The following is a 26535-nucleotide window of genomic DNA, read 5'->3' on the forward strand; positions in this document are numbered from 1 at the left end:
GCGTTGGGGGGGTTCGGTGCCTTGCTCAGGGGCACCTCGGCAGTGCCCAGGAGGTGAACTGGCACCTCTCCAGCTACCAGTCCACGCTCCATATTTTGGTCCGGATGGGGACTTGAACAGGCGACCCTCCGGTTCCCAACCCAAGTCCCTATGAACTGAGCTACTGCCGCTTGTCACGTTAATTAATGTCGCATGTACATACATCCAATACAAGCTAAAAGTTGATGGCAGGACAGTAAGCAGAGGTAAAACAAATTTAAAAAACATTGCAATTGTAGCTCCAAACAGGAACTAGAGAAGTGCAGACCAGGAGGAGAATATTGCAGGCGACCCTGTTGAAACTGAAGTGGACAACAAATAACAGAGCACAAGTGATAGCTGGTACTTATTAAGCAGTGCCAGTTAAGTCTTCTCAACACCTGATAAAGAGCTGGCACTTGCAGTGTGTGAGTTGTGTAGAAGAGTTAAAGTGCTTGTATTAGTGCAACTCCTTTGTACAGCGTGGCTGACAACAGTTATCAATAAATAATCTTCTGTAGGAGTGCATGATATTGGATTTTTTTCAATACCCAATATATCGATATACAACAAATACCGATTTTGATACATCCACTTTTTTCCCTATCTAATTTTAGTGATCATCAAGTCTCTTCTGAAGTGAAATAAACATCATATTACGCATTAATACTCTTATCGTGATAGCTCACCAGCAGATGGACACATGAAATACAATACTCTTCAATGTATGAAATATTCATTCATTGTGCAAATTAAGAAAAAGCATGTTGGCCGATTCATTTAAGAGCCAATATTGGCTGCTACTGATGACGTGCCCATATTATCATGCATCACTTATCTTCTGATTAGGAAAAAACCTGTCTCTTATGTAAACTGCCAATAGCTGAGCAGTGTAGACCTATGATACTGTATTTGAACGCTGGTCATAGTGATGGTTCTTGAAGAGCCTAATATTTTTTAAGGTGGTACGGGGTGTAAAAAGATTGAGAATCACTGATTTAAACAATCACTTGATTATTAAAATTGAGCTCTTAAGTTAACTAAACTAGAATTCTCATTAAGATAGATTTGCTGTAGTTCAGCTTCTGTCAGTGTGGAGTTATCTGTAGCTTGCAAAGCTATGCCTTCCAAGTAGCTTCCCCAATCCAATTAATTTGAGCTATAACAATTAGTTGATAACTGACATAGCTCTAATTAATAGTATTGGTGAAGCTACTTGGAAGGCATACCTTTGCAAGCTACAGTACAGATAACTCATAGTTGCAATACAAAGTTGAAAAAGTGAAATTTTATTATTATTATTATTATTATCATTGTGTAGTTAGTTAGAGCACCACTTCTCCTTTTCTTTCCCATCCTCTCCTCTCCTCTCCTCTGCACACATCACACCAGGACGCTCCCCGGGATGCCTACCCAGGCTGTTATTTCTCAGATCCACCCTGAACACAGCTGCTCTGCTCTCTCCCTCCTTCCATCTCCCTTTCGTACACACAAGAAGCAAAAACACACACAAACACGTGCCTCAAATATACACAGAGTGAATACCATGCATAATGATTTACACAAACACCCAAATACGACCCACAGTGCTCTCACACTACAGTAGCTCTCTCTCCAACCTTGCCTTATCCCATTGTTGAATTCTGTTTTCTTCCCTTTGTTGTGTTGCATATCATTAAACTTTCCACTCTCGCCTTTTGAAGCCTTTTCCTTTTCATGTTCTGTGTTCTTGCTCTTATCGGTGTCATCATCAAATAATTGCCTCCCAAAGCGTGGCCGGCACTTGGTGAAGGCAGCCAAGTTCAAATTTGGACCTCTGAATGGTTACGATATACCCAATATTTCTTATTTTCAGTGTCAAAGGAAACCTGAAATGCCCTTATATGTGCCCGTCAGTCCTGTACAGAAATATTTTTGACTGACAGATGAGTTACTGGGTTTATTTGCATCACATGTCTGAATGTATCTGTGCTCGTTTGCATAAATAAATGAGAGCGGTGATTTGGATCAATATTGTTGGCTCTCTGCAGGAGAACACCTGGTATTGATGTTAATTAGGTCATACGTAGACTGCAGGGTGCCAGAAATAGCTCCTCTCACTTTGCAGCTCCATTTGGTGTTTCCACCGAAAAAAACAAAAACAATTTCCCATTGGACCTAAAACCTTTTCAGTAATTAAAGAACTTAACCTGTGTTTTAACCAGATGAACCAGAAACTATATTTAACTCTCCTGTGATAGTTTGAGGTGCCAAAGCAGCCCAGTTGCCAGATAAAATGTTGGCATTGTACATTTCTTCAAACCACAGATATGTTACATCTGCATGTTTCGTTTATAACATAAACCAAGCTGCAGTCAGCAGCAAACCGCTGTTTGAGACCAACAAAATCAGAGGTTCTTTTACAAGAGGTCGGGGCATGTTTGTAGCGACCAAACCTGGTCTCTTTAAATGAAAGGTGGTGGCAATTTCAACCACGTTTGTAATGACCAAACCTGGTCTTTGTTTGAGAAGAGGTTGGGGCATTTCTAGCCATGTTTGTAGCAACCACACTGGTTGTCTTTTAACAAGAGTTCGGGACATTTCCAGCTGTGTTTGTAGGGACAAAACAAGATCTTTTTAAATGAGAGGTCATGGAAATTTCAAATGTGTCTGTAGCGACCAAACCGGGTCCTTTTTTAACAAGAGGATGGGGCATTTCCAGCCATGTTTGTAGCGACCAAACCAGGTCTTTTTTTAATGAGAGTCAGGATATTGCCAGTCATATCTGAAGCAACCAAAATGGTCTTTTTAAACGAGAGGCAGGGGCATTTTCAGCCGTGTTTGTAGCAACCAAACTGGGTCTTTTTTTAACAAGAGTTCGGGACATTTCCAGCTGTATCTGTAGCAACCACACTGGATGTCTTTTAATAAGAGGTCTGGGCATTTCCAGCTGTGTTTGTAGTGCCCAAACCAGGTCTTTTGAAAATGAAATGGTTGTGGTAATTTCAAACCGGGTCTTTTTCAGTGAGAGGTCAAGACATTGCAAGCATATTTGTAGCAACCAAACTGAGTCTTTTTTAATGAGAGGTAAGGACATTTCAAGCCATGTTTGGAGCAATCAAGTTTAGTATACAAAGACAGACCATTGGTGTTTTTCCGAACCAAAAGCAACTGATTTTTGTGTCTAAACCTAACTATGCTTTAATGACAGCATTGTCACAACATAAAATTGAAGTTTCAACACATTTGCTACATATTAAAAGTACAAATCTAACATAATTTTTTTTAACGAGAGTTTGGGGCATTTCCTGCCGTGTTTATAGCGACCAAACTAGGTCTTTTGAAAAGGGGAGGCCGGGGCATTTGCTTTGGTGTCCAGCCATGTTTGTAATGACCAAATTGGGTATTTCTTTAATCAGAGGTCTGGACATTTCCAGCCGTCATTGTAGCAACCAAACCAGATCTTTTTTAACGAGAGGTCAGGACATTTCCAGCTGTGTTTGTAGCGACCAGATTGGGCATTTCTTTAATTAGAGGTCTGGACATTTCCAGCCATCATTGTAGCGACCAACCCAGGTCTTTTTAACAAGAGGTTTGGGCATTTCCTGCTGTGTTCGTATCGACCAAGTTGTTCTTTTTTTTCTTTTAACTTTAACTTAACTCTTTTAAAGACATTTCAGGACATTTCCAGCCATGGTTGAAAGAGTGCAGACAACATATCCACTACATATTAAATATATAAATGTAACATATCCGTGGTTTGCTGAAACATATATTAATATTGAGTGGAGTTTGCAAGGCTGAATGTTGAATGTTGGCTGCCACCGATTGTGTCCAGCTTTATTCACAATGTAAGGAAACAAGAATTTAACCTTGTTTGTAATTGAAGATGTTCTCAAGGCTGCAGCCTTTAACAGGCTTTCCACATACTGAAACTGATCTGTTGTAAATAATAAACATGGAAAGAAAGACATTTGGAAACGGCCAAGAAAGACATCAGCGGGGCAATTAACCAGACTTATCCCTGTTATTGATATGAAATGACATTTCGGGACAGCGTGTGTAGGCGTTCGTGTATGATAATTTTTGTGTCAAGAGGGACCTTTTGATGTGATAACTACCTGTGTCTGTCAGAAGTCCTTTTCCATTTCCCTCCCTATCATCACGGCACTGTTCTCCCCAGTGACCACCAACCACAAAGGCTTCTGTCGAGAGCGGAGCAGAGTTGAGAGGGAATAAATGATAACACAGGGCATTAGCTATTATTCATGGAAAATAGTAAACAGATATGATTTCTTGAAGAAAAGAAGGCTGAGACAGGCAAGGGCAGGACTCGGGAAAAGAAAAATGATTATTATCGGACCTTTTCCCCACTCTCTATTTTTCAGGGTTGTCCAAACTCTGTTGCAGCTGCCTCCTGCATTTTAAGAGCTAAAAGACCCATTTGTAGCAGTGTAATTTTGTTCTCCCCTCCGCCCTTGTCAGCCTATCCTTTATGTAGAGCTGAAACCATTAGCTTAATTGATTAGTCCATCAACAGAAAATTATTCAGCAACTATTATGATGATAAAATAATTGTTCGAGTCGTTTTTCAAGCAAAAAAAGCCAAACATTTCCTGGCTCCAGCTTCTCAAATGTAATAATGTGCTGCTTTTATCAGTCTTACATTATAGTAAAATGAATATTTTTGGGGGTTTGGACCGTTGGTCAAATAAAACAAGACATCTGAATAGGTCACCCTGAACTATGGGTAACCGTGATGAACATTTTTCACCATTATAAGTAATTAAGAATATAATTGGCTTATTGAATCAATACTGACATTAATGGTTAGTTGCAGCCCTACTTGTGATTTGCAGTGTAAAAAAAAAAAAAGTGCAAAAAGATGCTACATTGCTCTTTCAAATGGAAAAGTCAGATATTATAAAATGTTTTACAGAAAAGGTATAAAGCTGAATTAAAAGTGTGTATCATGTAGGATCCAGTGTTAGATTTTAGTCTGTTTACCTTTTAATTTTAGTTAATGTTTTAGTCATAATTTTCTCAGACAGTATCATAAAGTTCAGTTTTGAGTTTCAGTTTTCCTTTATTGGTCATATGAAGGTCAACACAGGTTAAGTGGTTCGATGAAATGTATTAGTGTGAGAGAAGGGGTCAGCTCAGAAATAAAAGCACAAGTAAATTTCAGGATAAAATAAGATCAAGGATAGACTAAGATTTGAAGAAGAAATGAACAGAAAATGCCAAAGGATATTTCTCCTGGCTGTAAAAATTCCAATGAGTGATACGATTACCTTGAATTATGTGTTAAGTCATCTAGGCTGAGAATGTCACTGACTTACAGTATTTTTAATAACACATATTATTACTGAGGTCTTCTGCTAAATTCAATGTCCTCCTTCACTCAGTAGAAATCTGATTTATTAAATCAGCAGTTTCTAAAATGAAGTTTAATTAAATTAATCCCAAGCATTAGCTGGGAAACATCATTCACTATACATGGAGCTAAAACTAACACTGAAATGAAGCATCACGTTACTTTATGCTGCCTTGTTATAACAAGGGAGTTCATTTAAATATGGCCACCTACTCACTGATCCATTTAACAATATGTTATTGGAGCGAGGCAAGCTAATGCTAACGTGACTGGTTAAATAGGAAAACAGAAACAGTACAAAAGACACGCACATCCCAACGTCCAATGGAGAGGGTGCTGGACCAAAGAAACATCTAGCAAAGTAGAAAACAAATAAGTCCACACACTAAGTAGCTCCTGTCAAGAAAGATTTTAATACAGAGTGATGTTTCAGGCCTACAGCTCTTCCTCAGTCTTCTGATAAATGACAGAAAGTCGCCATCATAAATAACTACCCAATAGGAAAACAACCAATGCTCTGAGGTGGCTACTGTGACCTAACTTAGATTTCATACCCAAACACAGGCAACTACTTTGTGTCATCTTTACTCATTCGGGCATAATGAATGGAGATTTTACCATAACTTTTGTTGATAGTACTTTTTTTCATTCACCTTTTTTATAGTCATGAAACAAAACGCCGTTAACAAATACTGTCAACAGGGTTCCCATGGTCATTGAAAACCTGGAAAAGTCATGGAATTTCACATTCACATTTTCCAGGCCTGCAAAAGTCATGGAAGTAGTAAAAATTACAGAAAGTTTTGAAAAAGTCATGGATTTTCTTTTTATGTGGAACGACATTGTCGCAGTAATCTTCCGTGGATAACTTTCCATGTAATGTAGCATAATGGCAAATTTATTTTCTGTAGCCGTTAAAGTAACGTTGCCCTAATATCTGTCGATGAGTGATATTTTGTTGACCATCGCTTATGTTTCCTCATTTTCTCCCTGTGTTTCCTCCTCTCTTTCTCCATGCATGCTGGCTAGCTTAAATAATGTTGAATAGAGTTTGAATCTGATATTTTTGGAAAATGTGTGGCAAGATAAAAGTCTTGGAAAGGTTTTGGAATTTTGTCCATGAAAATGTGCGGGAACTATGTGTCAATATTTTCATTGACAAAATGAACACTGAATGTGCCTATTATTTTCTCAGCTATGGATGAATCATTTTGTCCATAAAATGTCAGAAAGTTATCTTCAAATGTCTTGTTTTCTCCAGTAAACGTATCCAGTTTATCATTTATGACAGCAGATATTCTTCGGCATGCCAACCAAAATCTAACAATATTTCTCTGTCTTGTTTTGTCCCTCTGCAGGGACGATGGAAAAGAGGGTCTGAAGTTCTACACCAATCCATCCTACTTCTTCGACCTGTGGAGGGAGAAGATGCTGCAGGACACAGAGGACAAGAGGAAGGAGAGGCGGAAACAGAAGGTATGTCGGAACAATCACACGCACAGAGTCCTGTCAGTGCACACAGTACACATAATACCTTCTCTTCATGCAGCAAGTCAGGCCTGTTGGATTCTTTGGTTGCTGAGATAGATCGAGGTGTTTGTGATGAGCAGTGGGCTGTGAATGTATGAACACTGACACCATTTTCCCACTGGACCAAAAAACCTACTAATACCCCTTTTCACCAAAAGTATGCGTGTATGCAGGGTTTTTTTAAGGCGGGAAAACCTGTTAAAATGGATGATAGACTCCTTTCCTATTGCCAGTCTGTGGAGTAGACAAGAATGCCTTTTTTCTTTTGGTCTGGTGTCTCAAGTTTGACGTATCATACCCAGCTTGTACGCAAGCTTTTAAAACACGGGTAAACCCTCTAAAAACAGGCGATAGACTCCTTTCCCATTGCCAGTCGAGCAGAGCTGTGTACACGGCTCTGCAGCCGACGAGTATGCGTTCCTGTTTAGGCATACGTTGATGCCATGGACAGACCAGAGAACAGGCTAACAGTAGACAGCAGGAGGCAAGAAAACGTTACTTCTTTTTACTTCTTTTAATTTCTTACTCAGTCTGTCTTTCAAACTCGGTGCAGACTAATTAGGATCGATGTTTAAGTGCTGCTTGGGCGAAGACAGATGGTGTTTTGTGACGGCGCGTCTTTGCATTTTGCCAGTTATGGGGCTAAAATTAGCACATTCACCTGGGTGTCATGTTCCTATCGATGCTGATTGGAGCTGGAGGCGATAAATACCCGTGACTATTGCAGAGTCATTTGACCTGGGTGTGAATGCTGATTAAAAAAACATTAACATTGCATAAAAAGCCAGATGTTAGCAGGTGTTTGTGGGTTTTTTGTGCAGTGGGAAAGGGGCTAAAGACAGGCCAGAAAACAGTTACTGTCACAGGTAAGGCCTTTGCACACTGAGTCCATTTTTTCATCCGAGATTGTCGCACGTCTAAAAATAAATACGTCTGATCTTTCATGCGTCATTGACACTTCCGGAACAGATTCGATTTTTTGTGTTTTTCGCATCCGTCAGAAGCCTTCAGAAAGGTTTGACCAAGAATCAGTAAAGAAAATGTAAAGCAGCATGGAGGCCAGTGAAAATGTTACGTTGGTTATTTCTTCATACATCTATTACTTACTTAGTCTCTCTCTCAAAATCATGTTGGTATTTTGTGGTGCTCCGTGATGTTCATGGGTTTTTTGTGCAGCGGGAAAGGTCTCAACACCCACCAACATCTGGCTTTTGTATTTCATGGAAAAGGTTACATTTGGCATTCACTGTCAGGACAAATGACTCTGCAGCCGTCATGGGTGTTAATCGGCCCCAGCTCCAAATGGCTCCGATTGGTAGTGATGGAAATAATGACACGTACGACAAGTGGATCCGCTACTTTTAGCCTGTTTGCCACAAAATACTGTCCATCTTTGTCCAAGAAGCACTCAAACATTGTTCAAAATTTAGTTGGCTCCAAGTTTGAGAAAGAGACTGAATAAGTAGATAGGAGCCACTTTGGTGACGTCGAACGTACCACACCAGAAATAAAAACAGAAAGGCACACTCATCTGATGCAGAGCTGGCAAACAGAAAGCAGTTTATCGCCTATTTTCAACAGGTTTTCCTGCGTTTTAAAAGATGCATTTTAGTGGAAAAAAAAGGTCTGAGGTTAGCGAGTAGGAAGACATGAAGCGAACGAGAGGCTTCCCGCAGTCTCCACGGATACAGGTCGATGTGTCCTGCTTGAATAAACTGACAGTGTGATTCACAGGCCTGGCTTCATACCATGTAGTCTAATGCATTAATTAGCCACCACTCAGATTAATCAGCTCTTCCTCCAGTCAGCCCTCTTAGTTATTACTTGTGTGATCATTACATCTAATTAATGGGAGCATCTGCTGTTCACTTGCCCCCGCACTGTGTGCCATCTCTCTGCCTCTCGACGCACACACACGTAACCTCACGTGGAAGTTCTGCACACACACATGAAATTTTGACATCGGATTTTCAAGCACACAGACACACAAATATTAAATAAAAGAGCTCTTGTACAAGCCCCTTTCCCACATCAAATGCAGAGCTTTAACCCCCTCCTCAAAATAGCGGGGTTTCCCACCCTCAGCATCAGGAGCTCTAATCAGCACCAGCTTGCTTTCCCCAGCGTGGGAAGCAGGGCGTGCTCCACATCTTGCCCCCTCACAGTCAATCACGGCTTATTACAGTCATGTCAATGAGGAGTAGGGAGAGTGATTTTCCGCTGAGAGTTTGTGCGGATGAAGACGATATAATTTGCTGGTTATGAGGTTTTTAATTATTGTGGGAACGGCGTGGAGAGGACAGAGAGCGAGTTTAGCCAAGAATCAGTTGGGAGGATGTAAAATTAAGGATATTTATTTGCGGTTGTTTTCTGGTTTAGCATCCATCACCTTTATGATGCCACAATAAACAAACCTGGATTTTTTTTTTAAAAGTGAAAGCTCATTTACAGCAGCACAAAGACCTTATGTGCTTCAGAGGGTTATGTTGATATGACCGCTCGTAGCTGAAGCTCATTCCAATGATTTCATTCTAATTAAAGCCCCGGGTGGGCTCAGCTTGTAAAGCCATGTTCATTTCCCTCCTCACCACGCTGGCAGTTAGACAGACCCCATGGAAAGGCCTAGAGGACATTCACAGGGAGAGCAGGATGGATTAGAGGAATTACGCACACATATTTGTTGGTTTGCGTAACCATTGTGGTGGATAAATGGTCTGAATGAGGATCAGGGTAAATACAGTGTGGAGAGGATGCGTGTGTGTTTATGGACAGCGTGCAGAATCAGACATTTAAAGGGTGAAGGATGTAAAAATGATCACACGCTCATGTGGATGAAATTTACGTTGTAAGTCATTGATAGATTTACACTTCATCTCTTAGCTCGTTGAGTGGTTCTGCCACGTCACCTCAATGTGCCTCTCAGTCACGGTGTTCATGAAGTGTGTGTGTTTGCTGCGGTGTATTACGTAGACTCTTTGTACTCCACCGTATTATTTCAGCAGAAGATTACAGGTATCGTCTAAATCATTCTCTGCTTCTCAACTTCTAAATATTTTCTATTTAATGACAGTTTTACTTTTGCTAACTCACACACACAGACACACACAGGCATGGAAAAGCACAGACAAATGCTTAAACAGATCTAAATCGACCATGATCTGCCGTGCAGCTGCAGTGTCGGGGACCTGACAGGCCGTGCCACCTGTCAGTCAGCGTGACGCTATCTGAGATTGGCTGCCAACACATTTTGTTCCGTGACGGACAATGTTCCAGCTCTGCCCCGCTTTTTCTCTCTTCCCTAAAGTCTGACTTCTCTCTTTCTCTCACACTCATCTTACTATTTTCCAGACACCTTTACATTATTAGTTATTGTTCGGTAATATGGTTGAAATTAATATTAAAACACAAATAGAAACATTTTTAGATATCAAAATATCAAGGTTTCCAATGGTGCAGGTCCATGTGTCCTAGAAGATTTCAATGTCCCAGACAAATGGGAGAAATTCCCATTCAAACACAGTTGATAGGCAGCCTGTAAAGAATGTCATCAACAAAGCACACAGGTTATAATATTTCTTATTGCTTATACATTATATAAAGTGCCCCAGGGATGACATTTTTTTGTAGAGTGATGTTGAAGTTAGTGTCGCCCTATCTCCCCCGTCAAAAAGCCAATGGAATCTTCCCATAGGATTTTGGAGTATTGCAGAAAATAAGCTCTGTGGCAAACTAATGTTTATGATACTTACACATTTTTTCCAGCAAGATAATATTCACAAATGAACACCACTTTTATAATTTTTATAGCCTAAATGAAATAATCAAAAGTAAAAACCTAATGTTAAGCTATAAATGAACTACAACATGGTCGCATGACTAATGTGGCCACCACAGCGATGACCTTCTGAAGTCTCATTTAGCCACTTGTTAGCAACCACCATTTTTAAGACAAATAAAACCTTCAAAGTTCACAAGTGGGGTATTTACTGGCGTCTTTTATGTCGTAGAACAAAAAAATGAAGTCTCTCAAGCTTGGTTGAAACTAGGGCATTAATGACTTTGATTTTTTTCAGGTCGACTTATCTGTCAATAAAGTCTAAGTCGAGTCGACAAGTCATTTGATGACGTCATCACATTGACACAGCGGAGGAAAGTGAAGTATCTCCACACGTGATGTGTGTCTGTCACTCTCAAGGCCCGAACATACTCGAGCGGACTTCCGCGTTGTAGTTTCCTGTAAAAATGTCCGTAAAAAATCCCCGCGATGTGAAAAAATACATGCTGAGCAGTCACATGGTGCCCGGAGCGGAGTCCGCGCGGTCGTAAAATCTGAGCTTTGCGCGCACAGGGCTTGCGGACATCCGCTTTGAGTCCGCGCGGACCTCCGCGGAGTCTGTTCCGCGTACGTTCCACCCGAGTATGTTCGGGCCTTCAGGCGTTTTCTCAGGCCTATCACCTTCTACGTTCTCTGCAGCCATGTCTCTTGTCTTGTTGTGGTCTTGTGTTAATTTCCCCTCTACGCGCCAAGTAACGTTACCGCCCTTTTTATGAAGTCACTATGACTATTGGTTAAGTCAAGGATAAAGTATCAGCGTAAGCCAATCAGAGGCAGCGACTGCATTCCGTACACAAGCACAGAGAGAGAGAGAGAGAGGGAAAAAACACACGACTTGTCGACTCCTCCCGGGGGGTGTCGACTTGTGCCACTTGTGACATCGACACGTCGACAAATCGACTTTTCTGTTAATGCCCTAGTTGAAACACAGACCTTATTTTATTTTTGGTTTTATTAAACCAAAAACAAATCCAAAAAAACTACAAGCCAAGGGTACCGGGAGTGCAAAGACGCTAACTCATTTCCAGGTTTTAGAACTCTGTCCTGGGGTACTCTATTCCAAATAAAATAAGGCCTGTCAGTAGAATTACTTGCATAATAACGCTGCTTCAAAAACTAATAAATAAGTATAACGCTAGCTTATGCTCGTTTGTGCAATCGACTTTACACGGTGTTCCAACTGAATGTGACCTGAGCAAGCAACAGCGACAAAATCAATTTGATTGCTTTGTTGTCTATTAAAATGCCTTACCTGGTCTATATCTGATTCTGACATTCTCAGAGGGAATTATTTTCACCGCACATTATAACCAGAGATATTTAAATATGTTGAACTTCAACAGAATGTCCAGGGAGGGAAAAAAGGAATTATATACCCTGCAGTATGTATGTGACAATACAGGATATGTATGTAAAGCCACATATAACATTATGCAATTGACATTTAATGCAATTAAAAGTGTACGCAATGTGTTCCAGACAAGACTCATCAAATGTAAAGCACAAAACCTGCTAGTTCATCACGCTTTGTAAAATGCAGTATGATAATCATCACAATATGACCCCACCGAAAGTCACTTAACAATAATGTTCAATTCTGGCAAAGCTTTGTAATGAAGTATTTTTAAACACAGAAAACTTGTATGGCTATAAAAGCAGAACTGTTTTTCGATCTCCCATCACATTCACTGAGGTCACATTTTTTTTTAAAAAAAGTAAAAAATAAAAAGGTAGGGAAGAGGAATACAAGAAGGGTAACCTTAAAAAATAAGAATGCAGAAGATGTACATGGTAGGTCCATATCAAATAGATCGAAGCTTCAAAGCTTTATTCATAACGTTGCTATTCAAATTCTTAATCAACATTAAAAGGCTTTTTTTTTTTTGCATGTCTATTCATTCTGTTTAAACCCCGTATTTCATCCTGTGTCCAAACTGTATGCGACACGAACAAGCATCAGCAACAAAATTAGCTTGATTGCATTGTTTTCTTCTTAATGTCCTACCTGGACTGGGCTTTTTTGAGCTGAACCTCTGTCGGACACTGTGTTTCTATTTATTCCTCTGTTTTACTTTAAAAGCACCACAATGAATGAGGAACAGCTGATTTGCAAAGATGAAATGAGGAGCTATTTCTATGATACCTTCTCATTTCACAAGAAAAACCTAAATAAGGTGGCAGCTGGCTGGAGGGAGATTGACAGACAGCTGAATGTTTCTGGTAAACTATCATGGCTAATAACAAGCAAGGCTACTTGCTGTCGGCTATATTGTATGTCATTTCCAGGAAATATCCCAGTAAAAAAGGTGTGTTTTCTGTTTAAAAAGTACACCACAGGGATGGGGTTTGCTTACATATTGTAACAAGGGCATATTTAACAGATCCAGTGTGGTCAGAGAGCATCAAATTAATGAGCAGGGTTCCCACGGTCATGAAATTCTTGGAGAGAAAACTGTTTTCCAGGCCTGGAAATGATTTGGAATTGAAAGAATGCTTTGGGAAAAGTTTTAAATATACAATGATCTGGCTCTTGTTTAAGTACGTTCATGAAAATTTCAAAGCATGTCTAATGTTATGTGACATATGATCCCTGTATTGCGAATTTAAAATCCAGACTTGCACTGCGACTGATGTGCCTGTTAAAATGTCACTGGTATCACATGATATACGTTGGCATATGCAGCAAGATGGCAGCAGGAATGTCTAATGATCAAGTAAAGTTAGCAAGCACTAGCACTTTGCTGATCTGAAAATGCCTAGTTTGTGTCTAATAATGGCGTAAATATGGCTTTCAAACGACAAATATAATACATGACTCAAGGGAGAGGTAGACCCAAGTCGCACTGAATGTAAGCTCTGCTCCAAAACTTTTCACGTTGACATGTGGGAAGCAGCTCTGGTCAGTCATGCTAAATGGATCAAGACAACCAAAAGACTGCCAGCGTTGTCACATATTTGACGTCTGCCATAGCAAGGCCAGATAACATGACTTCCACCACCATGGCAAGCATCTGTATAGCTACAAGACAACTTCAAACAGCGCTCATGCCACATCCAGTGATCTGCCTCTCTATTTTTAAACTAATTAAGTAAAGTCATGGAAACAGGGTTAAATTTTACGCCTCGTTTCCACTTACGTATGTTTACGGAGACGAGGCAACTAGAAGTCCATTCATTTCTGTCGGAATCTACATGATATCTAATGTGCCTGTGAAACTCCTCCCCTCCGTAATGTCTTGGTCCAGAATTTACCTCAAGTACGTTAAAAAAAACACCTGAACTTTTGCGGTGGATTTTGTGTGACAGTGTGCTTGCTTAGCTGACAGGCTGCTAATTGGCTAACAGGCTATTTTCTTCATTCTTCATTCAGGAAATGTAGAGTCTGTAGGCAAACCCTGGAGATCTTGCCTCCGGAAGAAGAGCGGAAGAGCCCTGGTTTCCGGTTGTAGGCTGTTTGTAGTCCGCGTGATATTGACCAATCACGTTTGAGCCGGCTGCAGTTGTTGCCAGGTTAAACGGTCCGTGTGGTGAACTAATGAGGCGGAACATAATTGGCGTCACTGCAAACTCTGAATCCATCACAATGGTTCAGCATATTTACTTAAATATAAACGGAAGTCGGAAACGGAAATTCGCCTCCTCCGCCCAGATCAAACCGGAATGCCAAAAAATCGGGGGTCTGCCCCCAGAGGCTGTATTCGCCGTCTGCCGGAAGTCAGACGCCAAATACAGCCGATGGGTTCCGAGAATGCTCCCCTACTACAGGTAGTTCCTATCAGGTTTCTATCCAGCTGTAAAGAAATGCACTTCCTTGCGTTGAACACTAGAGGCATCATCTGTATATTTACAGATCTGTGGACACCAGTCACATATGTAAAGGGAAACGAGGCGTTTTGAAAATTCATTGTTGAAAATGTATGGGAACCCTGAGTGAATAAACCTAACCATAAATTACATTTATTCCCTGAAGAATGTTGATCAAATATAAAAATACTTATTCAATTTGATGAATCACTTCTTTCATATTGAGGATTTTGTTTGAGGGTTGAAAAAAAAGGTTTTTAGGCTGGTGATGTCATAAACTACGACGACAGACATTCAAAATTTCATTTGAAAACTTCAATAGAAGCTTTGAATGTAATAGAAAGGACATTGTAGCCCTAGCAGATGGACATACACTACATGGTATTCAGAATTTCTAATGTAGAAGGTCAACAATCAAAAGACAATTCACATAAAGAGATTCTTACATGTCTGATAAAAAGAGATCGGGAGCTTGTCTTTGGGGAACTCTTGCTTTGTGGGGTTTTTTTTAGATACAGCACCCCTCGAATCCAGTGAAGCAGGAAAAAGGGGTTTGGATGCCTTCCAGTGAGCAGCACAAGTAATTGATTTCAGCTGGTGTACAGGGAGACACAGTTCATGGGCTCAGGTCAGAGTTTCTTCTTACACCTCAGAGGAAAGACAACAAATCAAATATTTTAGTCCAGAGTGTCGAAGGACCAGATCGAATGACTCGCTGGGTGAAGAGTGGATGAGTGCACTCACGATACACTGATGTATGTTCAACAGTGCAAGTGTACAGATGTGTAATGCCTCTTTGTTATAATAGTATTTTAAAGATTTATACAACTTAAATTCCCGAGCTGCCTCTCCTCATGTGAAGTGTCAGTGCTCTGGATCCTATCATACATCACAGAAAATAGATCTCTGTTATGAGGATTAAAATGCTTTATCCCCTACTTCATCTTATTCAATCACCAGCCATTTTCTTACTGAGTCACATCACTAATAGTCGGTCTAAAACCACATCTGCACACGCAGTGCTACACACAGGCACAGAGATTAGCAGCCAGTGATAAATGGAAAGCAGCACAGGGCAGAGAGACGGGAAAAGAAGCCTACAGTGTCCTAATCTCATTAGCTCCTGTGTTAGCCTCACCCTCAGTAGATTAGCAGTAACTGTGTGCTGAGCCGGACAGAGGGAGACAGACAGAGCGAGACCAAAGTCCCGAGGACTGAGGAGAAAGCATGGCTGGCTCTCTTTGAGATCAGTGTTTGAGTCCGCACTACAGCGAGGTTTGTCTCCAGCGTCTGGATCCCCTGTGGAGAAGCCCCTTTGGCTCTGCCTCTCCCACTCCTGTCTCGTTACAGCACTCAGAGGCACAGGCAGCTGCAAATGCCTTATCATCATAATGGAATATATTGACATTTTAAATTCCGACTTATTTTTTTCTCTATTTTGTACACTCGTCCAGAAGTAGGGAAATATTTTCTGGATTTGTTTTTAGTCAAAGAAATAAAAAGCTGATGCCAGTCGCCATGAAAACCAGTGGGAGTCCACTGTTAAATGTTAATGAGACAGCTTGATTGATTGTTGTGTCAGTGTTAGGTTTTTTCCACCTAATCACAGGTGACTGACCCAGATTAAACTGCAAAATGTCAAACTATCAAATGACCACATGGAATTAAATTTGCAATGCCAATAACTGAGGAGAGTATCAAACCAGACAACAATAAAACAGCAGTTTCAAAACAGCTCAGAAAAAAACTATGTACTTATTTGAGTCATACAAAATGTCTGTCTGCGCACTTGTGCAATGTAAGTCACTTCCAGACGATGATACACAACGGCCAACACTCATAAATTGAACATTTTGTTTATAAAGAAGTGTTTCAATCTTAGGAGGGCCAAAGTCGCATGGTGCTATTCTACAGGTTTATAATTCTGAAGCTCCAGTTGTCAAAAAAAAAAGTCCCTTTTGACTGAAAGCCCATTTTTCCAATAGCCTGGTATCCTGAAAACAAATGCACATTGCTTTAAAGGGCCGTTTCTCCAAAAATTTGTTTTACTCATGGCTAATTAGTCATTGCACGTTCCGACAGTGGGGAGGGCGTAACCCGCCTGAAGGCCAGAACATGCGTCAAAAAATCCGCCCCTATTATTTTCAGTGTACAAACCGACACCACCAGTGGCAAGATGTGCATCAGCACTGCTGGACGCATGGCCCCCGGTACTTTATGCAACTGTCCTATTTCCAGCCTCGCCGCTCCAGAATTTAAATGCATTTTTCCCCTACTCGCTCTCTGTTTGTACACACAGCTCCCGTAGCAGCTCGACTCCTATCCTCAACCCCTAATTGCTGTCCCTTGTGACTCCTTGCTGAGGTCGAGAAATATCCCATGCTAAACAACCCTGAATCCCGTCATTATAAAGACAGTGGCCAAAAAAGACATTGCCTGGCAAGTCATAGCTCTGGAGATCCGCTCTTCAGGTGAGAAAGATATGGAAAAGGTGGAGGAAGTGGAGATATTTCAGTTAAAGTAGTAATAGTTTTTCATGGTCGTCTGTTGACGAGCTGCAGCGCAAAGCGTCCAGTGTGTGCTAGGGGCAGCACTTGACACACTGCTACACCGGTGTGTTTTCAGCTTTACTATGCCCTTGATTCGCTTACCCTGATATTTGTACCCTAAAGTATGGTGTGGCAGCATTCTGCATAACAATAAGTCTTGTGGGAGATTTTTTGGACTAACAGGGCTGAGGAATTATGAGCCGTCAGATCAATGGGTCACATTAATCCTTAGTCTGATGTAAGGCATGTGTCACCTAGTAGCAATCTTAACGGAGAGTATGGAAGGGCGTCCCGTTAGGTAACAGTCTGACGACAAGAGCATCAGCAATTTACCTTTTTCCAATTCATATATATATGTATTTATGTTTTAAATTTCTCAACACACCAGAGCAACTCTTCACAACACAACAGATTCACCGTCCTAAAGTTTGCAGATGCATCGTCCTGTCAAATATAACGAATCAGAAAACATCCAGCACATTTAACCAGACATCAGGTTGTTCAGGTCTGACCTGAGGAAGGTCTTTCACAGTTTTAAATGGCTTTTCATTCATCACAAAATGTTCTCATTCAAAGCCTCTGGTAATATATAGAATCTTTTCTTCACTTGGAGCCAAAAGCTGCTGTAAATATCATGAAATGCCAAGAAAGCACTTCCCTGTATACATCCTTATTTCAAAGAGCGTCATGTCTCATCATTACTGTCTTCTGATACAAATTTCTAATGTTAAGTTATCTTAACCCTCTCCAGAAAAAACTGCACAAGCCTTTTAACCCCCTACTCCCCACACACACACACACACACACACACACACACACACACACTCTCTCTCTCTCTCTCTCTCTCTCTCTCTCTCTCTCTCACTGGGGTTGCCATGGCAACTGCTCAGGTCCATCCTAGACACTTGAGAAAGCAAGCTCTGAGCAGTGAGACACAGAGATGGACCAAGAGTGACACCCTGAACAGTGCCCTGATACGGGCCACAGCAGCCGCATACACACACACACACAGGGCTGTTCTCACAAACACACAAACACACACACACACACACACACACACACGTCGCTAGATCATTATGGATATTTGGATTAGGAGCAGATATTACTGAAAAGGTCCTGTAAAGTCAAATGCAAAAAATAAATAAGCAACTTTCATCCACATGATTTGACTCTGTAGTGAATATCGGCGTTTTGTTTTGTTGACACGTAGCACATGCAAATAGGCGGAGAAACTGATTGACCTTTCATCATGATGTTTTCGCAACCGTGTCTTAAACTATCATTAAAACACAGCATACTGAGCACATCGTTGCGTTAAAGGTCATGTTTACAAATATTATCTTCCTGCTACAGAATATGCATGTTCATTATTTCAGCCAGCCGAGTCCATAATTACAGTAACTGTACGTAGCCTGCCGCGCAAATGATTGTTTCTGTCCAGAGAGAAGCTTTTTAATGACTCTGATTTTAACAGCAGATTATTTTTTGCTTAAACAGCACCTTTTTACACACGAGGACTGAGAAATATGCTTATCATTATTTAGATTATATGCAAACACCTCATTAAAGCAGCAGTTTGCATGTAAGCAAAGACATGTATTGAATTGTTTTTGATGAGTTTTGGTGTGTTCTCCTACATTGATCAGTCGGCTGCAGAGTAATGACAACAGTTGTGGGCAAGATCACATGAAGTTTAAATCATGCACAGTCGTGCTTCGTCATGACACTGCATACACATACACATACACACTAAAGGGCCTCCACCATGTGGATGCTTTGCTCCAAGGGACAGGAGTGAAAACTGCAAACTTTAGATGGTGCAACATGCCAGATGGTTTCTTATGAGTTACAGAAGTGGACAGGAATATGTTTGCACACTTAAAGTAAGCAAGTATTCAGCCAGTGTGCTAATCAATGTTGCACATGTTCACACCTCACAAGAGCTAGCTCACAGCTCAGTTCACATAGATTAACATTAACTAGTTCATGTTCATAGTTCACAATTTGAAATTTGAATTTCTCAGTCCCCCACAAAAAAAAAAAGTAATTCACGCTTAAGTCCTCCGTTTTTAAAATAAATGAAATCTTGTGATCATCATTCACCTGCTTCGACTCAGTGTGTCATTTCAAATTCATTGCCGACATTCAAACTCGTTTTTCAGACCCGGCTGACAAAGTTAGCATGAAAATGTGAGATTTTTTTCTGTTGAAACTTGTACTGATGTTGTAAATAAAAGTCCCTAAAATATCCACATGAACTGGCTTCACCAGTACATGCAGCCATGTTGTCTGAAGTGTCAATAGTACTAGACATATGCTGGTGTTGGGTTGGCATGCCAGGTGCCGTAAAACCTTGGGTACCGTAAAACAAGTGTTGTCAACTGTTGTGAGAGTGAAAGACGCTCAGGTTCAAGTTCGCAAGTTGCAAACTGCTGCGTGAAGTTCACAGTTTTCCAAAAATACTTGCATTTTCAACGAACACACTCTTTTAGCCATCATTGCAGGTGCAAGCGCAGCTATTGAAAGTGAGGCAGGACAAGAAGAAAAGAAAGAAAGTAAGTACATACAAGTTACCCAAATGGCTGTCTAAACAGACATGTCTTTATTTGGGTTTTGAAAGAAACCNAGCCATCATTGCAGGTGCAAGCGCAGCTATTGAAAGTGAGGCAGGACAAGAAGAAAAGAAAGAAAGTAAGAAAATCAATTTATTAAGTTATTCCGACTAAAACCGGTCTTTTAAAAATACATATAAGTAAAGTAAAAGGGTAATACTTAACTGTATGACTATGTGAGCCATGTCTTGAAAAGTGCACAGCAAGAACTATTTGCACACACCCAAGAAAAAAAGAAGAATTCACACCACACAACAATACACAAAATTTGAAAAAGTACAGCTCTGGTACATACAAGTTACCCAAATGGCTGTCTAAACAGACATGTCTTTATTTGGGTTTTGAAAGAAACCACAGAGTCAGCAGATAGTAAGGGAGCAGGCAGAGCATTCCAAAATTTAGGTGCTACGGCCACAAAAGCTTGATCATCACGTGTCTTTACGCGAGTGCAAGGGTATTTGATCGAAGAGAGCACGCTGAAGAGTACGGGTGAAGTAGTTCAGCTACATAAGAGGGAGCCTGACCATGAAATGCTCTGTAAGTAAGAATGAGAATTTTCAACGGGATCCTAAACTCAACAGGGAGCATGTTAGCATAAACTTGTCAGTCCAACGGAAATCATACTAAATCAAAGCCGGACTAAAACACCCAGATAACGCGATTGGGAGTCGAATTACTCCTGCATGTATACAGTCAATCTGACCAAACTGGCCGAGGTGCCCGTTACATGCTCCACAGTTTCCGCCCCAGGCTTTGACCCTTAAGTCGAAAGCATTGAGTGCATAACATAAGAAGAAGACGGTAACAACATGGCGAAATCTAGATCCAGAGCTGTGCATGTTTTGATGGACGAAATGTACAGAGCTGTAAAGTTGTCCACCATGGTACCAGTTTGCCGCTAGCTAACCGTAGCTAATTTGTTTGTTGATTGTTTGGTCTGTGACGTAACAGGTCAACTGGAAAACAATCCAATGCTAACAAGCTGACGGGTCATATCGTCACCTATGGAAGCTGAGTCGGACATACTTAGGTCATTAAATCAGTTCCCCTGCCGTGCTTGTATACTAGGACAAGGACAGTAGTCCAATTAAATGGCCTAGTTGAGCTCTAACCTTAGTGTACATGTAAACATACTGACTGAGTTTCTTGCTTTGGCCTGGTTTAGATCAAGTGTGCCACTGCAGATGGTGCATTTGCATTATTGCTCCCCTTTTCTACTTGAAGGCTGACTTGTGTTTTATAAAGACATGGAGAAAGACCAAAAACTCAGTGTGCCTTTACCATTTTCATGTTAATTAAATCAAATTTCACACTTAAAGTATGTGATAATGTCAGCTATTTCAGGCCACATGAAGACAACTGAACATGGGTGTGATATTTTTCAATGCTGCAGTGGTTAATAGGATAGTGTTGGTGCCCCAGAATTGTGTCATGGTAGAAAGAAAGTTGTGGAAATACTGCTTTAGGATCTCTCTCCCTCTGTCTTCTCTGAACCTTTGCTTCACATTCTCTTTTCTGAATCCTGGTCTAACTCTGTCTAACTCTGTGCAGCTGGAAATGCCTTATCTTGTGTGTCCCAATGGCCTCATAAGAGTCCTCTCTGAAACCCCTCCTCCCTTCCTCAGTCCCCCAGAGGTAAGAGCTTCTGCCTTCTCTCCCCCCACTCCACCAGAGCATCTGCTCCCCACGCAGAGCATCTGCTCCCCACGCGGCAGCCTGCAGCCCTCCCTCACTCACTCTCACCCCTCTATCCACTCTCCCTCTGGTTTGCTGTGGACAGCTGAGCTCCCCACCTCCACCTCCACCCTAACAACTAACAAGCCTCCAGTATTTACCTGCCCTGACTGCATCCCAGTTCTACCCTAGGGATCGGAGACTAGGAGTCAGTCATCCTCAAATAAAGGGAAAACTGTTGGACTCCCACTAAGTCTTAGAATTTCGACTCGGTGTCGAAGTTGTTTTTTGTGCAGTTTTGCTCAATTACAGGTTACAGAGTTTTAATACATGGCCTTGTGTTCCGTTCACATCATTTGGGATGTAGGGTAATCCAAGTTTACACCTTGCAAGTGTCACACAATGTCAACTGAAGGTAAACCGGTTGGCACTCAGAGTTGTCATTAGCTCTATCTTCATTTGGTTGTAGTAAAAATGACTGCCGTACATGCTGGCAGTTGTGGCCAAGACACACTGCAAACTGTAGGTTAATGCATGGACTGTCACTGAAGTTAAAAAAAAAAAAAAAAGCAGAAGTCAGCTGCTTTAAAGGTTCTGTATGCAACATTCAGAACATTAATATAGAGGCAAACCACAATTTGCTTTGTAAAGATATAGTGGCATCCTGAGCAGAGAATGAAGTCAGGTTCCCCCCCTCCTGCATGTGTTGTAATCCGAAGCCCTTTTTACACAAAGATCCCACAATATGGCCACGAAGAAGACCCTTCGCTACGCCAGCTTTGCTTTTTTTATACAGAACCAAACAATGGCAGCATCATGTCACCCCAGCACGTGATTTCAAATAGCATGCCGGCGTTCTGCAAGCAAAATTGGGGTGGCGTTTAACACAATCGGCCTCTAGTGTGACATATGACATACGACATACGTGTTGGCCAGCACTTTTAACAATTACAACATGGCAGTCACAATCATTTACCATCCCTGTTAATCTGTCAGTTGATCTCATCCTCTGATGGTAAGATACTTCCGGACCTTATTGTCCCCCCCAATATGCAGACATTTACACCTAGTGTTCTTCTTTTTTGAGTTAGCTGCTAACTGCTCCAAGCTGCTTTTTAAACCTCCCGGTGGTGGGTCGCACATATAAAGCGTCATCAAAACATCACACCTGTCCCGCCCTGCTGGCCATCCCTTTAACTCAGACATTGATTTGGCGCTGTCACTACCTCCACTGCTGGATTAAAGGCGAGACAAATCTGTCACCCATTCTGCAATCGTACCTTTTTTTTTTTTTTTTACCTTTTTATATATACCCCTTTATTTATTGATTGATTCATTCATTCATTTGTCTATGTCTAGTCTCAGCCAAACCTGAAATATAATCAAATTTCCTATAAAGTCAGACAGTTAAATGCTTTAAACCGTCATTCAAAACACCTGTCAGTTTGCACGTTAGTATCTATAAAGTAGGAAAGGAAGCTATGAAAATGAGGAAATTGAGACACAGCCATGGAGTAGACAGCTCGGTCATATGCTAGTTGATTGTGGATTTGAATTAACTGCACCTTTTGTTGGAATGGGATTCCTCTTTAGATGACCTGTTTGCCTCACAGGCACTGTTTCTGAAACACATTTGAGCAGCGATGTCCGCCTCTCCTCTGTCATAGATATCAAATTGTAATAGCTACAGACACACCTTTGCATTGTTTAATTGTATAATGATTCTTTTATTACATGCATCAGTTAAATCAGTGGCCTCAGATAATTACTGTACAAGTGTGAACAACCCAAATCCAATAGATCAGCAGCAGCAGTAATGTGTGTATTGTATGAGGGGCTTGTGTTATTGTCAGCAGCAGGGTGGTCCGGCGGCTGTGTGCCTCTGCGGGCCTCCCTGCGGGGGTTATTTACGCAGTTACATGGCTGCAGTTCTGCTGAGTGTGTCACATTGTACATTCACACAAACAGACAGACACACAGGTACACACACACACACACACCAAGTTGCACATACCAGCAAGTGCGAATATGTGCACAGAGAGAGAACGCATTCTGTACATAACATAAATCTATAACTGCTGTGTTACAAACACTCGCAGTGCTTACACAGCGACACTTTCTCTGCCAGTACCAGTCCATTCAGATGAAGGATGACGACCCTGCAGAGGCACACAGCCCTCTGAAATTAGCCACATTTATAACGGCTGTGACAAACGCGTGCATGCACACACACACACAAACACACATGCAGACATACACTGTTTCTCATTTTCTCTCATACAAACACAGTCTACCTCACTGCCTTGTTTACTGCCCGTTTCACTTTCACTTTGCTGCGTTAAACCTGTCACTGTGATGCTCTCTGCTGTACAGATATTTGTCTGGTGGCGTTACGTGTTGGGTGTTTCCTTGCCCAAATATCCAGTTTTACGTCCCTTATTCACTGGCTAATGAAAATGAATATTCCTGTTTACATGCAGTTGTGCATACTCCGATTGACGTGCACTAACATGTTGTTTATCACGTCAAAATATGGAAAAGCGGAACAGCTAGAGCTGCTTGTGCCATTTTGCTTCTTTGCTTAAAAAAAGTTCAGTGTTTTCCACCGGTGGCTTACCTGCTCAACCATATGAACGCAGCCTCGCATTTCATTCCATCAATCACCTTCTTGAAAAGGCCATCACTGCGATAGTAGTGCATATCCTAAAACCTATTGAGAGCTACACTCACCGGCCACTTTATTAGGTACACCTTTCTAGTACTGGGTTGGACCCCTTTTGCCTTTAGATCTACCTTAATTTTTGGTGCCATAGATTCAACAAGGTGCTGGAAACATTCCTCAGAGATTTTGGTCCATATTGACATGATAGCATCACACAGTTGCTGCAGATTTGTCGGCTGCACATTCATGATGTGAATCTCCCGTTCCACCACATCTTTCACCACGATGCTCAGTTGGTACTAAGGGGCCCAAAGTGTGCCAAGAAAATATCCCCCCCACACCATTACACCACCACCACCAGCCTGAATTGTTGATACAAGGCAGGATGGATCCATGACGCCAAATTCTGACCCTACCATCTGAATGTGGCAGCAGAAATCCAGACTCATCAGACCAGCCTTGCTAACTGTAGGTGAGCTGGTTTGTGTACATGCACTGTAGACAGGCAAGAGGCCGTGTATTGCAAACTGTCCCTAATGCCGTTCTATACTCGTCCAAAGAATGCTTCTAAACCCTGAACAATATCAGCATATCCCACATGTTGTAATCAGAAAATGCTACATTCAGAAAAAGGCCTAATCCAGAATATTTAAACAAAATATGCTGTTTACATGACATGTATAAAATTAAAAATATTGTCATGTACAGAATAACAGGAATGTTAGTGTGCATGTAAACAGTGTAACACGAATCAAACAAAACCCAATAACAGTCTATGAAGTAGTACTGCACTATGCCCACTTATTTTTTTGCAAATGTGCTCTCTAATGCCTCTTTAAATATTGCCAAGACACAATAACTGCAAACCTTTCCAGAAGTCAGAGGTTAGGAGGACTAAAACTAATCTCCCAGAAATGGCAGCAGAGTTTTCGAGGCTCTGCACAGTTCGGAAAATGGCAGAGGACGATAAGTGAAAGTATTTGACCTTCTTATGCAGCTCCTTCAGCCTCGGCAGGCAGCGTTGTCAGGGTGCATCGCTGTTTCATGTTTGAAATAAATGATATTCAGTTTGTCAGTCCAGATATATAAATGTGCTGGAGCAGAGAAAGAGGTGGTCGCTTCTCTGAACGCATGTGTGTGTGTGTGTGTGTGTGTGTGTGTGTGTTAGAGTGCAGAGGCTTCCCCTCAGCCAGTGCCTCATCAGGGGTAATGGGCCATGATGAATCAGAACCTAATCAATGTGCATTACCATTAGGATTTATGCCCATGCTCACTCTCAGCGGCCGGGCCACAGCAGTGGACGGGCAAAATCAACATCATTTAGCCAAAGCAGAGGAGATGCTGTCCACAACCCACGTTGTGTTGAATCAGCCGCCTGTCAACCCAGCATGTTCCACTTGAAGACCAGCACACACACATACACACACACACGGTTATTGAATGAGCAGGTTACACCACCCTGGAGGATCTAAGTGACATAAAAGAAATCGATTAGTGTTGGTTAAATGCAGAGTTCCAGGAAAGGCCTTTTTTTGTGCATTACCTTGAAACATTTCTTGCGGAAATAATTCACTACAACACACACACAAATATGTACACTCACAAACAAACTGTATGATGTTTCTGCTACTAGAAACAGGATTGCAATAACTGTTTGATATCTTAGAAATCATAAAGCCAATAGGGAGAGAATGTTATGTGTTTGTGTAAAGGTAGTTTGTAGAATGTGTACTGTACTACAGCCTGCTTAATACCTGATTTTATACTGACCTACGCTTAAAGGATAAGTCTGGTGGTAGTCTGTATTTTTTATTCTGTCAACAAATCCCATGAAAAGACTAAAACCAACAATGCACTGATCCTACTGACAAGTATTGTCCTAGGGTTTTTTTATACTCATGCTGGCTTGGCCCTGAGACGGTTTGACTTGCGTCAGCCCAGTACAACAGGGATTTGCGTCTCCATTACAGCAGGGCTACCTGCTTGAGGTGTGTCTTTAAAGGTTCAATGTGTCGGATTTAGGGAGACACATTGGTCTAAATATAATATAATGAATATGTTTTGTTTAGCGTATAATCACCTCAAAACAAGAATTGGGTTTTCGTCACCTTAGAGTGAGCCGTTTATACCTACATAGGGATTGGGTCCTCGTTGCCCTGTAGCGCCATGTTTCTAGTAGCCCAAAATGGACAAACCAAACATTGGCTCTTGACAGGGACATTCGCGTTTTCACATCGTCCACTGTAGTTAGAGGCCCCTCCCACATGAGAGCATCGGAAAAAAATCAGATTTGTTTAACGTGAAACTGCTTCATCAGTGTTTTTACTGGCTTTAATCACCTGGTCTGTTTGTTTAGGAGAGGAAGAGACCTCTTGCAGATAATTCCGCTCCCGGTAAAAACCTCCTGAACAATGAAGACTGAGGGAATTCTATCCAGGAGAAGTTTCAGCTGGTTGCAATCCATAGTCCCCACCACTAGATGCCGCTAAATCCCC

The 26535-nt window shown here is 41.3% G+C and overlaps 1 protein-coding gene across 5 annotated transcripts in view; it reads left to right on the top strand.

Annotated features, from left to right (window-relative positions):
* wasf1 (WASP family member 1) overlaps positions 1-26535 on the top strand; it is a 112298-nt gene that overhangs the window by 71214 nt on the left and 14549 nt on the right. For 3 of the 5 annotated variants that reach the window (XM_050058084.1, XM_050058079.1, XM_050058081.1), the window contains exons 5-6: positions 6733-6850; positions 21256-21339. In XM_050058084.1, the coding sequence (XP_049914041.1) occupies positions 6733-6850; positions 21256-21339 (202 nt within the window). The remainder of the gene's footprint in view (positions 1-6732; positions 6851-21255; positions 21340-26535) is intronic. The other 2 variants (XM_050058083.1, XM_050058082.1) reach the window with 1 other exon arrangement.

This window comes from Epinephelus moara, chromosome 12 (assembly GCF_006386435.1).
Source record: "Epinephelus moara isolate mb chromosome 12, YSFRI_EMoa_1.0, whole genome shotgun sequence".
NCBI lineage: Eukaryota > Metazoa > Chordata > Actinopteri > Perciformes > Serranidae > Epinephelus > Epinephelus moara.